Source organism: Mus pahari, chromosome 11 (assembly GCF_900095145.1).
Source record: "Mus pahari chromosome 11, PAHARI_EIJ_v1.1, whole genome shotgun sequence".
In the NCBI taxonomy this organism is placed as follows: domain Eukaryota; kingdom Metazoa; phylum Chordata; class Mammalia; order Rodentia; family Muridae; genus Mus; species Mus pahari.
This window is the reverse complement of record NC_034600.1, coordinates 44,656,877-44,666,419: the sequence shown is the minus strand read 5'-3', so window position 1 is coordinate 44,666,419 and position 9,543 is coordinate 44,656,877. Positions and strand designations below refer to the sequence as shown.

Here is a 9,543-nt window from a genome sequence, read left to right as displayed (position 1 = left end):
ACACGCGCACACGCACACACGCGCGCACACACACACTCGCACGCCACCCCGGGCGCGCCGGCTCCGAGCGGCGGCGTGCAGGACTGAAGTGGATGTTCCTCCCCACCCCCGACGCGTCGCCCCCAGCCCCCGCCCCTGCCTCCTTCCCCCCTCCCCTCCCGCTCCTACGCAAATAAGAACTCGGCGATTCCCCTCCTGCCGCTTTGATTTCGGGCACCTCCGACAGATAATTGGGAAGGGTTTCCAGAAGGTGGGAAATGTCACCTGATTCACACTGAACTTTTAAAAGCTCCCCACCCCCAAAGAGCCGGCACACCCTCGGTCGCGGCCGCCTTCCCACAGCCCCACACACTGGGAGACCGCCCACCGCAAACCTCGGAGACCCCCGTCTAGATTTAAAGCGCGGCTGCGCCCGGCTTCTGACGTCCATTGAATCGCGCGGGCGGCCGGTGGCGAGCGCGGGGCTGCGCCGGGATCGCTGCGCCCTCCGCCGCTCGCCTCTGCGACGCGCGCCGCTCGCTCGAGCCACCCGCCGCCGCACTCCTCGCCCCGCGCCTGCCCCAGGATGGTCTGCGCCAGGCACCAGCCCGGCGGGCTTTGCCTCCTGCTGCTGCTACTCTGCCAGTTCATGGAGGACCGCAGCGCCCAGGGTGAGTGGAAGGGATGCGCCCGGAGGCTCGGCTGGGGCAGGGGTTCTACTTTTCTGTCGTCTCCACTTGGTCTGTTCTGACCGACGCTGCTCTCGGAAGATGTTGGAACCACCCGGCTACTCCTGTAGAACGGAACGGGAGGGAAAGACTGAAGGCAGTGACACTTTAGGATAGAGAACGGAGTTTAGAGCCAGGTTATCCTCAAAAAGGAAAGGGCTTGAGTGGAGGAGCTGGAGCCTCAATAGTTAGGGGTAGATGCTCCAAGTTCTGGCCCTAATGACTTTAGATGTTATCTCCCCTGGCTGGCTCGGGAGAAGGGCGAGCATCCGTAGCCTGGAGATTACAGTCGACTTACTAGCAATCTATCCATCTTCCTTCCATATCTTTTGGAGACTCTTTTAAAAAAAAAAATGACGGGGTGGGGGATGGGAGATACCGAATTTTCTTGGGTGGCCGGGGGACGTGGTTTCAGAAACTTTGCCCAAACTTGGAAATGTGGGTACTGAAATTTCTAGAGGGAGGTAGTTTTACGCTTAGCAGATGCTCCTTCTACCGCTCTCCCTCGAGCCCCGCGAAAAAGAAGAAAGACAAACCAAATTATTAGCCCGAAGTGTTTTAAGTACTTCACAGTTTTCTCCACTTTGCCTCATTCCTGTTAACTTCTGTGAAATAAGCAGTCCACTAGCTATTTAGACTCCGACGTGGATTAAAGAGCAAATTTCTGAAGTTTATCTTCTAAAATTAAAAATGGATTGATTTTATTACAATTAGTCTCCAGGCGGGATTTTTTTTTTTTTTAAATAGTAGTAACCCCGCAGCTTGCACGCCACGCCAATTGCTCTCGAGTCACTTTGGTGATTCACGAGAAGTCCGCTTGCCCAAAGTCCGAACACATAAATAGGGGACTGGGGACGAAACTATTTGTAAAGAGGTTCTTGGGAGACATGAGGTAGGTATGTGTGACCCGATAGATGCCTCCCGGTTCTAACCCTGCTGCGTTGCCTGTTGGAGCGGTAAGGTTTTGTGTGTCGTAAGCTGCCCTCCCGGGCACCGGCCCTAGCCGTCTGCCCGACACTAGGCTGGGCTACCCGCCTTGCTGATAGGGGCGCTGCCTGGGTGCCGGGACGTGGGCGCCAGAGAAAGCAGCCCTCGGAGATTTCGAAAGACCGCGGTGGCTGCGGGCGTGCTCCGGGCTGGCCGATTGCAAAACGGGGCCCGTCGGGCGGGCTGCGCCTCGAGGCCGCTCAGGGCAGGCAGGGCCCGACTGCTTTTTTTTTTNTTTTTTTTTTTTTTTTTTTTTTTTTTGCTTTCATTTTTCACAAGTGTCTTTATGCTTGATCTGTTCCTGCAGATTCATATTCATTCTCCCTACACTCCCCCCTCCCCTCCCTCCTCCCCTTCCTTCCATGTCTCCCCTCACTTACTTTCTTAACCCCTGTCACAAATAATTCTCTTACCGCCTACATGAAACCGACATGTAAAAACATCCGTCGCATCCTGTTTTTGTCAGGTTCTTTAATCTGGTCTTCCAGTCGCTGCAGGTTATGAAATGGGACGAATAAAAGTAAACAGTCTAGTAAAAGTCAATGCAAGCTGCACGTGTTGTGTCTGGGTCACTGGTAACTGACATTGATATGGCTGGGGCGCAGCGGCGGCCGCTCTAGCCCACCTCCCACCTCGGTGACGGGTCCTTCCCCACTCTCCCCTTTGGAAATTCATAGTCTCTCAGTCTCTCTCTCTCTCTCTCTCTCTCTCTCTCTCTCTCTCTCTCTCTCTCTCTCCTCCCTCTCTCTCCCTCTCCTGCACCCCTCCCCCAATGACTTGCTCCCTGCCCCACCAGGCCTCTTTGCCCGGCTCTAAGCAGCCTTCCTTCCCACTACCCCCACGGCTCACTCATTCACCTCCCGATCCCTGTCTCTTCACAGCTGGGAATTGCTGGCTCCGCCAAGCAAAGAACGGCCGCTGCCAGGTCCTGTATAAGACAGAACTGAGCAAGGAGGAGTGTTGCAGCACCGGCCGGCTGAGCACCTCGTGGACCGAGGAGGATGTGAACGACAATACTCTCTTCAAGTGGATGATTTTCAACGGGGGCGCCCCCAACTGCATCCCTTGTAAAGGTGGGCCTCCTCTCCCCTAGGCGGCAGGCCCTCAGTAGAGGGCGTCTTGCCCTCAACATTCCTACTATATCTGGCAGAGGCTTGGGATTGGCAGAGTTTGTTCAGTTTCTCCATTTTATTTATTTATTTTTTTTAAATTCTACCCCGAGTGGAGTTAGCTAGGTGGAATCTGTCTCTGGTCGCGCTGGAGGCAAAACAAGGTCGGAAGAGGTCAGTCCCCAGGTAATGAAGGCGACAAACCAGTGTGGTCTTTGAGAGAATTTGGATACAGGACTTGGCCTGAGGTCCCCAACCCCCATATCCTTTCTAGGAGACTGTCTGGGGCCCTCCATCTCGGATGCATGATTGCTCAAGACATCTGAGACCACCAGTCCACCCCACCCCNCCCCCNCCCCCCCCNCCCCCNGCTGGCCCTCCAACTGCCTGGCCTTGGTTTGAATGTGTGCCTCTTTCTAACTCCTAGAAACGTGTGAGAACGTGGACTGCGGACCTGGGAAAAAGTGTCGAATGAACAAGAAGAATAAACCCCGCTGTGTCTGTGCCCCGGACTGTTCCAACATCACCTGGAAGGGTCCAGTGTGTGGGCTGGATGGGAAAACCTACCGCAACGAATGTGCACTCCTCAAGGCCAGATGTAAAGAGCAGCCGGAACTGGAAGTGCAGTACCAGGGCAAATGTAAAAGTAGGTCCTACCCTTCAGCATCTCTATACATTCAAAGGTCCTTGAAGACCCAAGGGAGATAGATAGTACAGTCTACATAAAGAGCCCGGGAATTGGAATAATGATACCAAATAAAGGGGCTCTTATCTAATTCCTAATGGGTAATTAATGAAGGAGCCAGCGTGGAGTCATAGATCCTCTGGGAAGCAGACAGGCTCCCCAGGTGGATATTTTGCTTTTAATGATGTCCTTCATAATATCAGCTGCTTACTCCCCAAGGACCAGAAGATGCCTATTGAAATGTCATCTTCTTCTTTCTTCTTCTTTTTTTTTTTCTCCAGAGACTTGTAGGGATGTTTTCTGTCCAGGCAGCTCCACTTGTGTGGTGGATCAGACCAATAACGCCTACTGTGTGACCTGTAATCGGATTTGCCCAGAACCCTCGTCTTCTGAACAGTACCTTTGTGGGAATGATGGAGTGACTTACTCCAGCGCCTGCCACCTGAGAAAGGCCACCTGCTTGCTGGGCAGATCCATTGGATTAGCCTATGAGGGAAAGTGTATCAGTAGGTATTCTGGATTAGGAGAGAAAAAAAAGATGGGAGAGTTAAAAAAAAAAAAATCTGTTTTAATAGTGTGGGGGTTAACCAATGAGCAAATCCATTAAACATTCCTCCTGAAAAGCCACCATCTCCTAGAAGTTGCACTGACACACCAGCAAGAAGCAGAAAACAATTTCTCCATTTTAGAAAACTTAGAACTCACACAATTTTACACCTTTTTTTTTTTTAAGTGCCAGACTTGCTGGAAGCGAAAAATAATTACTTAACGGTTCTTAAAACCTGTTACCGGATTCCAGTAATTGATGGAATCTTTTTTTTTTTTTAAATTCCACTTGTAGGAAATAATCAGATGCATAGTTAACTCAAGGAGACTGTGAGATTCTGACCCAAAGAATATTATTTTTAAGTGTGGTTCTATAAGATGCAAGAAAGCACTCTGTGTGTCTGTGTGGATGTATGTGAGAGAGATTGTAAAGCAGTTTTGTGTAATGCTGTCATTAACCCATTATTTATATATGTATATATATATTATCATATATATAATATATCATATATATCATATATGTCATACATGCATATAATATATATGTATATGTCATATATATATGGAATGGAATATATATATATATGGGGAATGGAAGAAAGGGAGAAAAAAATGAGACACTCAGTTCGCTCATCACAGGTATGTTATATCCTAGAAGCAAAGTCCTGTGAAGATATCCAGTGTGGCAGCGGGAAAAAATGCCTATGGGATTCCAAGGTTGGCAGAGGTCGCTGCTCTCTCTGCGATGAGCTGTGTCCTGACAGTAAGTCAGATGAGCCGGTCTGTGCCAGTGACAATGCCACGTACGCCAGCGAGTGCGCCATGAAGGAAGCCGCCTGCTCCTCTGGTGTGCTCCTCGAAGTGAAGCACTCTGGACCTTGCAACTGTAAGTGTGATTTCTAACCTTGCTGCCATGTAGGGCCTTTCCAGGCCAGCCCTGAGCCTGGGGAATGGACAGGACAGACCTCGCAGTGTAAACCTGGTTCTGTTCAAGCTAGGTAGCGGCTAAATTTTCACCAGCAATCCCTTGATCCTCAGCCAAAATGCTCTGCAGTGTTTTCCTGGCTTTTAGAATGGATCTACCTGGTGGCCTGCCACTGGGTCGGTTGCCTATGAAAGTTCTTTGTCCCGTTGTTGGATGCTCATTCCTTCCTTCTAGCACTTTGCTTTGCTGTTACCTCATTAACACCAGAATCATAAACTAACGGCTTCAAACGTTCAAAAGTTTGGTTTTGTTCTTTCCAAGACAGCTTCTATATATTATCACACCTGGGCTGCGGCTTAACGCAGTTGCCACCTACTAACTCTGAATTAAGGAACCAAACTAGTTATACCTAGAACACAAGAGCGCTTTTTATCTGATTTCAGGAATCTGCCTGTAAAACCTGAGCCATTGATTCTTCAGAACTTTCTGCAATTTTGACTTCATAGATTGTGGTGGTTTGTTGTTTTTTCTTAAAAGTAAACTTATTGCGTAACTGCAGAGGCCCAAACCAAACAAAACAAAAACAAACAAACAAACAAAAGCATCACACGGCAAGTCATGTAAAAATGCAACGCTGTAATGTGGCTGTATCAGAGGGCTTTGAAAACGTACACTGAGCTGCTTCTGCGCTGTTGTGATCGATCCGTATTTAAACAACAGCTCCCCCTGTATTCCCCATCTAGCCATCTCGGAAGAAACGGAGGAAGAGGAGGAGGAGGAAGACCAGGACTACAGCTTTCCTATCTCTTCCATTCTAGAGTGGTAAACTCTACACAGTGTTTCAGCGTTGACACTGCCTTTGGGCAAAACAAAACACAACAAAGTAAAATAATAATAATAATAATAATAAATAATAAATAATAATAATAATAATAAAGGAAAGAAAAAAGATAGAAAAGAAAATAAGAAAAAGAAAAAATATATTGTTCATAATGTAAATAAGTGTATGCTTATTTATTTGGGGGGAAAACTATACATTAAAGGACCTTTGTCCTAAAGCTCTCTCCCAGGCCACATTTGTTACTCACTGGGCATGGAGAGATGGTCATTTCGTGGTCTACTGGATGAGGCCTATAGTTGAGACTTGTAGACATTTATTTATACTGTGTCATGTTTTATAATTTATACATAAAATGTCTGGTTGACTGTACACCTTGTTTTTTTTGAAGAAATTTATTCGTGAAAGGAAGAGCAGTTGTTATTTATTGTGAGGTCTCTTGCTTGTAAAGTAAAAGTGTTTTTTTTTTTTCCCCCTTGTAAACCATTTAAGTCCCTTCCTCACTGTGCACACCCACCTGTCCCCCTCGCACCTCACTGTTAGGTTCTTTTCCACCTTTTTTAAACAAATTTGCATGTCAGTTTCTGTCATGTTTATTTATTGGATTCTCAGCTGCCTAACCTGTACATACCTGATCCCTCGGGTTTTGTTTACAAGGAATCTTGACTGACCAAAAGGCATTGTAACTCTGCCACAGATACAAGGTACAGAGGATGGGCATCTTAGAGGAAATGTCTGCTTCCATTCCCTTGTTCTGGGAGAGAGGGTGAGAGAGACATTAAAATTCTAGAGATGTGCTCTTATGATGTTACAGATCCAAAGACGTAGAGTGATGTGGGTGTCAGGAGACTGAAGAGAGGTGAAAGACATACTTTCAACCTGTCATTCAGTGTTTCTTTTGAGCTAGTCAGCTGTACCTTTTCAATTAGTTCTTTTTCAACCAATGTGTCACTAAAAGTTCCATCAAAACTTTATCAGTTCAAGTTTCTTGCTTTTCATAATACTTTTTTCTGATGCAATTTTATATTTTCAAACATGGCAAGTTAAATATAAATTCATTTAAATATATAGTTTTGTACTTTTCTACCATGTAAATGTGCAATGTATATAAAAGTTATAATGTGTATTTGTAGATAAATGATGAGTGAAAAAATAAAAAAAAAATGTAAAAGCCAGTGGTCTCAGTTTCTGGTGATGAAAAAAAAAAAAAAAAGAACTGATTTTTGGTCTGTGAGTAAAAATGTTCATGATACATGTGTTGAGAGGTATGTTGACCACTGATATTAAGTGGTGAGGGGCAATGGGTGCTACAAAGTGAGGTAGGATGAAAATTATCCTGAGGTGGGGGAGTAGGGGAGGAGACATGGCTCAGCAGTTAAGAGCACTGACTGCTCTTCCACAGGTCCTGAGTTGAATTCCCAGCAAACACGTGATGACACACAACCATCTCTAAAGGGATCTGATGCCCTCTTGTGTTCTGAAGACAGTAACACTGTACTCATAATACATAAAAATAGAAATCTTTTTTTTTTTTTTTAAAAAATTACCCCAGGACTGGAAAAGTGTCTCAGAGGTTAAGAGTTTATAGTCCATACACTTGTATAGAGCCTAAATTAGGTTTCCACAACCCATATTGGGACTATGAGCCACCTGTTAACTGTAATTCCAGGGGATCCAGTGCCCTCTTCTGGCCTCTGGGGGTACCTGCACTCTCAGGTGCACACACATATGCACAATTTTTTTTTTTTTTTAAATTACATAGATTTTTTTTTAAGGGGCTAGAGAGATAATTCTGCACCTAAGAGTACTCACTGCTCTTACAGAGGAGCCAGGGTTGGTTTGTAGCCCCCACAGGGAGTCTCACAAACATCTGTTATTTCAGCTCTATAGGATCCTTCAGGCACGTGCATGGCACACATACATGCATGCAGCGAAACACATAAACTAAAATTCTAAAATTTCTATTTCCATGAGTGATTGTGCCTGGGTTTACAGATGGTTGTGAGCTGCCCTGTGAGTGCTGGGAACCAAACCCTGGTATTCTGGGAGAATAGCAAGTGCACTTATCTACTGAGCTATCTCTCCAGCCCTAAATAAGTTAAAGAAACACTTAAGACAAATCAGTGTGAATTAAGGGGACCAGAGGTCCAGCATTTCTTGCACGACAGGCATGTATGTGTTAATAGCCACAGACCAAACATTGAAGATGTGACTTCCTTCCTGAAAGCGATCTATCACAGTGTCCTTATGAACATGGTATTGCTGATCTTAGTTCTGTCTTGTCATAGCCTTGAGCCTTGTAAATTCATCTAAATAAAGAATGTTTTCCATTGTTTAAAAGGCAACACATGCTAGAGAGTTTACTCAGTGGTTGAAAGCACTGGCTGATCTTCCAGAGGGCCAGCGTGCAGTTGCCAGCACCCACATCAGGCAGTTCACAGCGGCTTGTTGCTCTAGGTCCAAGGAATCTGGTGTTCTCTTCTGGCCTGAATGGACACCTACATGCGTGGGAGCACTCGAAGACACACAGACATACACATGTATAAAAATGAGATTGCTTTTAAAATTAAAAAGAGTCACATACAACATGAGGAAAAGTAGAAACAGACCAATATGTTTCCAAGAAGCACAGTCAACAATCCAGTCAGTTCCAGCCTGGTCTAACAGAGTGAGTTCCAGGACAGCCAGGGCTACACAGAGAAACCCTGTCTCAAAAAACCAAAAAAAAAAAAAAAAAAAAAAAAATCCAGTCAGTAGTAAGGACCACACTGGACAGTATAGTAATAGTAATGGAACACTGGAAAGGTGAAGGAGAGACTTCCACCATGATGTTTGTGATTCACCCTGAATAATAACACTGAAGGTAGGAGAAAACCTATCAGAATTTTGAAGTTTTTGTGATACACTGAGGAGGCCTAGAATGTTATTTGGGACAGAAACAGGGGCCCCTGTGTTACGTGGGATAAATCATCAACACAGGTCTTTTAGTCCATCATGTGTTTCATATTCAATCTAAACACCGTATTTAAAATGCCGATGGAGTACATGCTGGGAGGAAGTGAAGAAAACTAGGAGAGAAAGAGCCAAGAGCAATTCATCTCACCCGCGCTAAACAAGCGTGTTCTTTCAAAGACCAAGGTCCTCGTTGGCTTGTTAATCCTTTCCGCTATGAATGATTAGTAAAAATTACTATCAGAGTCCATTGGCTCTCAACTAGTCACCAAAGGAGAAGCTGAGTAGAAGCAAGGGCAGGCAGGCATTTCTGTAATGAGCAGGAGCCGAGAGAGTTTTGCTCCCCAGATTCCCACGAAAGGGGGGAGTTATGATGCAGAAGTCTAACCAACTGCCGTTGACTGCAAAAAAGGAGCTGGTCATAACTTCTCCGGGGCAGACAAGCTTCTGGCTTCTGCTAGGGAGGGCCTCTCTGATGGAAAGGAGGACCAGCCAGATGCAGTTTCACCGCCCTTCCTCAAGTCGGTTTGGGGCTTTATCCTGGGACACTACACATGCTTTAAAGCTGCCATTGACCATCAAGGTGAAAAGCTCAGACATAACCGGCTCCGGGGTACCTCTTGGCAAGCAGGAGTGATAAATCCAACAGCTTGCCTTTTAAATAACATCCAGGTTATTTATTTAAAATTGTATTCTATGCTGCAAAAGAGATGGAAGTCCTTAAAGAAAAACAAGAGAACATTGTTAAAGAGATGGAAGTCCTTAAAGAGAGAGAGGAGAAAAAAAACAAACAG

The 9,543-nt window shown here is 45.8% G+C and overlaps 1 protein-coding gene across 3 annotated transcripts; it reads left to right on the top strand.

Annotated features, from left to right (window-relative positions):
* Positions 1–200: 200 nt before the first annotated feature.
* Positions 201–5,877, top strand: Fst (follistatin). Of its 3 annotated transcripts, none has more exons than XM_021208477.2 (6): positions 201–650; positions 2,576–2,767; positions 3,231–3,449; positions 3,770–3,994; positions 4,690–4,920; positions 5,403–5,771. In XM_021208477.2, coding segments are annotated over exons 1-6 (954 nt in total). In that variant the 5' UTR covers positions 201–565; the 3' UTR covers positions 5,405–5,771. The 3 variants fall into 3 exon arrangements, with proteins under 3 accessions (XP_021064136.1, XP_021064134.1, XP_021064135.1); XM_021208475.2 differs by having other exon boundaries at positions 217–650; positions 5,703–5,828; XM_021208476.1 differs by having other exon boundaries at positions 520–650; positions 4,693–4,920; positions 5,703–5,877.
* Positions 5,878–9,543: the final 3,666 nt, after the last annotated feature.

Excerpts from the sequence above, each read along its gene's own strand:
- Fst (XM_021208475.2), top strand. The coding sequence starts at position 566 with ATGGTCTGCGCCAGGCACCAGCCCGGCGGGCTTTGCCTCCTGCTGCTG. Across the intron at positions 3,450-3,769 it reads GTACCAGGGCAAATGTAAAA|AGACTTGTAGGGATGTTTTC; the intron begins GTAGGTCCTACC and ends TTTTTTCTCCAG. Across the intron at positions 3,995-4,689 it reads CTATGAGGGAAAGTGTATCA|AAGCAAAGTCCTGTGAAGAT; the intron begins GTAGGTATTCTG and ends GTTATATCCTAG.